Consider the following 3,007-nt stretch of genomic DNA (forward strand, 5'->3'; position numbering starts at 1 on the left):
TGAGACATATTAAAATGATTACAGTAATATTTACTATGTTATATATCAAATAATATACCATCAAAATTTTTACTATATTAGACATCCCCTAGAATTTCTAACTATATGCCGTGTAATTATCTTTTTACGGGTTCTACACAATTATAATTATTTTAAATATAAAAAAACTTATTATACACGTTATAAAAATTGGCATTATTCAGTAAGTTTGTCTTAGCTTTTATAAAAAACAAAAAAAAAATTTAGTAGAGTCATTAAACTTTTTTAATACCACTTTTATCCGTGCTTTTAAATAAAAATAAAAAAATTCAAACTTTGTGACCGACACTGACGGCAAAGATGTTTGTTGAAAAACCCGAAAAATCATTGAATAGTTTTCTCATGGAGTACTACCCATCTCCAAAATTTGTAGGGTCATATAGGATGCCAAACTGGTCAGTTGCCCAAGGTACCAGCATTAAGTCTTAAGCCGCCCCTGGAATCTACTACTCGATAACAACTAATTATTAAGCAGGTATGGCAGATAAATACGTTTTTTTGTTAAAAATTCATAAATTTGAATGATTGAACAAGTCGTATGTTTCCAGCTTAACCGATTAACTCCAAAAGTGACTCGTAATAAGGAAGTCACGAAAATCATAAAAGTGGAGTTAATCGGTTTGTCCAGGAAGCCACAGATATTATCATCGTACCCATGGTTATTTTATCAGTCACTTCCGAATATACCTACACACAAGCTTCGACACCCAATATGCTTTGTCCTAGCTGTATATAAAAGTGCTCGCCTATGAGTCTTACTCACTTCCAGCAGCGCCTAACTTTCTTTTGAGCTTTTGATTCAGCGCAGTCACGCACTCACGTAGTCGAAATCGATCCTCAGTAGTACAGTTGTGCTCGTGCTCTCTGCCGACCAAAAGTTGGTTACCTCGAGCTCCCAGCCGCATTACGTGCAATAACCACCAGGGTGCCAGGATAATCTTCGAACTGCTGCGTGCCCAACGTATAGAGCTTGAATTCTTTCAAAGTTATTATTCCAAAGGAGGACTTTGAGTGTCGTCCGACCAAAAAATGACGGGTGAGTCCCACGTCAGGTTTTTTCCCGGTGTAGGCGCTTTACTGATGGCTGTCAGTTTGGCGGCCCACTCCGCGTCAGGATCACGGTACGACGTAAACAGTGACATGCCAGGACATCAGCCAGAAAAATATTACTGGAGACCAGGCCCACCGATAAAGAATAACGATGGCACGTGGACGTTCCGGCCAAGGACATCCATAGGTGAGCCGATGCCGGACATGCCCACAAGGATGGAGCGAATGATAAGGAAGGTTCAGTTTCGCCTCGTCAAAGCTCTGGAGGCCCAAGAAACGGGTGGGAAAAAATTTCAGCTCCACAGGACCAACAGGACGGAAGGAAGTGGCGAGAGCGTCATGTACGTCCTGCAGAGCGGGGATGTCTTCGAAAAGGCCGGGGTAGGCGTCTCCGTGGCCAGGCACACCCTGCCCCCAAAAATTGCCCAGCAAATGCGAGCTAGGGGAAGGGACGTGGACGAAGGCTCGCCGTTCATTTCCGTTGGCATCAGTTGTGTAATTCACCCCAGAAATCCCATGGTAAGTTGGCGACATTGTATCGTTCTTTGTTCCCCATATTATTATGAAAGGAAAAAAAAAAAAAAACAATTTGCATTTCAGGTGCCAACGATCCACTTTAACTACAGATACTTCGAGGTGAAGGGCAGGAACGGTTCGACCCAGTGGTGGTTCGGGGGTGGCACCGACTTGACCCCCTACTACTTGGACGAAGGGGACGCCTTGGCATTCCACGCCACGCTAAAAAAAATCTGCGACAAGTACGAGAAGGGCTCCTACGAGAAGTTCAAGAGGAACTGCGACTCGTACTTCACCATAGCCCACCGGAACGAGACCCGGGGCATAGGTGGCATATTCTTCGACGATTTGACCACACCCGACCAGGAGCTGGCCTTTGCTTTCGTCAAGTCCTGCGCCAAGGCTGTCGTACCCTTGTACGTACCGCTTGTTCGAAAGCACAAATATTGCAAGTGGAACAGTACCGAGCGCAAGTGGCAGTTGATCAGAAGAGGCAGATACATTGAGTTCAACTTAATCTACGACAGAGGAACGAAATATGGGTTACAATCGACGGTTACTATTATCGAAAACGTTTTTATGGCCGCGCCTCCGCAAGCCATTTGGGAGTACAAGTATGAGCCTCAGGCTGGCTCCAGAGAGGCTGATCTGATGGAGGTCTTGAGACATCCAAGGGATTGGGCCTGAATATTGGGTGACCTCGGTATAGCTCTATTTTGTAATTTTTTAAGGGACTGTATACTTATTTTTTGGTAGACTATGTGCATATTAAATACATATGATTATTGCTAACGCAAGTTTAACTTTTTTCAAATAATGTATATGTATAGGTGTTACAAGTTACAACATAATGGGGTAAAACCATTAAATCTGTCAAACATAAATAATAATAACCGTCACTAGTTCTTTGGATTAAAAAAAAAAAAACAAAATTTCGTGAAACATTGGTTTCGCCAGAAATACAAATTTTTCTCTAGTATTAACGTGATGTGACAAGATGTACATATTTACCATACGAATGATTTGAAAAATAACTGCGTTTCATACTCTGAAAAATGCGCAAGGTAACATTTTAAAAAGCTGATTAATTATTTTGAAAGCAATTCATCTAAATAACCGTTTCATTTATTAATTATAATATCACTATTAGTAATGGTTTTGGCAGAAAAAAATCTAAATTTAATTTATTACATCTTATTCACAAAGTATCGTTACTTTTGCTTTTTTGACGTATTAAACCGAAAAGCTAATCAATGCCTTGTGACTCAGTCGTTGCTGAGATTAAATTTAATGCCCTTATTGAATTAGGTATGCTTGTTGGCACAAAAGTATCAGTTTCTCAGAATTTCCAGTAGAAAGCTCATAGATTGTGAGTAACGTTCAACTTTTATTTTAACACGTC

The 3,007-nt window shown here is 40.7% G+C and overlaps 1 protein-coding gene across 1 annotated transcript; it reads left to right on the plus strand.

Moving 5' to 3' along the window:
- The first annotated feature begins 711 nt into the window (after nucleotides 1-711).
- On the plus strand, nucleotides 712-2,575 carry LOC106642616 (oxygen-dependent coproporphyrinogen-III oxidase-like). The gene is made up of 2 exons (XM_014357444.2): nucleotides 712-1,608; nucleotides 1,690-2,575. Exons 1-2 carry the CDS (start codon nucleotides 1,069-1,071, stop codon nucleotides 2,290-2,292), a joined length of 1,143 nt encoding a protein of 380 aa, XP_014212930.2. The 5' UTR covers nucleotides 712-1,068; the 3' UTR covers nucleotides 2,293-2,575.
- Nucleotides 2,576-3,007: the final 432 nt, after the last annotated feature.

Source organism: Copidosoma floridanum, unplaced genomic scaffold (genome assembly GCF_036245765.1).
Source record: "Copidosoma floridanum isolate Cflo_tuat_1 unplaced genomic scaffold, Cflo_Japanese_pri ptg000032l, whole genome shotgun sequence".
Taxonomy (NCBI): Eukaryota; Metazoa; Arthropoda; class Insecta; order Hymenoptera; family Encyrtidae; genus Copidosoma; species Copidosoma floridanum.

Excerpts from the sequence above, each read along its gene's own strand:
- LOC106642616 (XM_014357444.2), top strand. The coding sequence starts at position 1,069 with ATGACGGGTGAGTCCCACGTCAGGTTTTTTCCCGGTGTAGGCGCTTTA. Across the intron at positions 1,609-1,689 it reads TTCACCCCAGAAATCCCATG|GTGCCAACGATCCACTTTAA; the intron begins GTAAGTTGGCGA and ends TTTGCATTTCAG.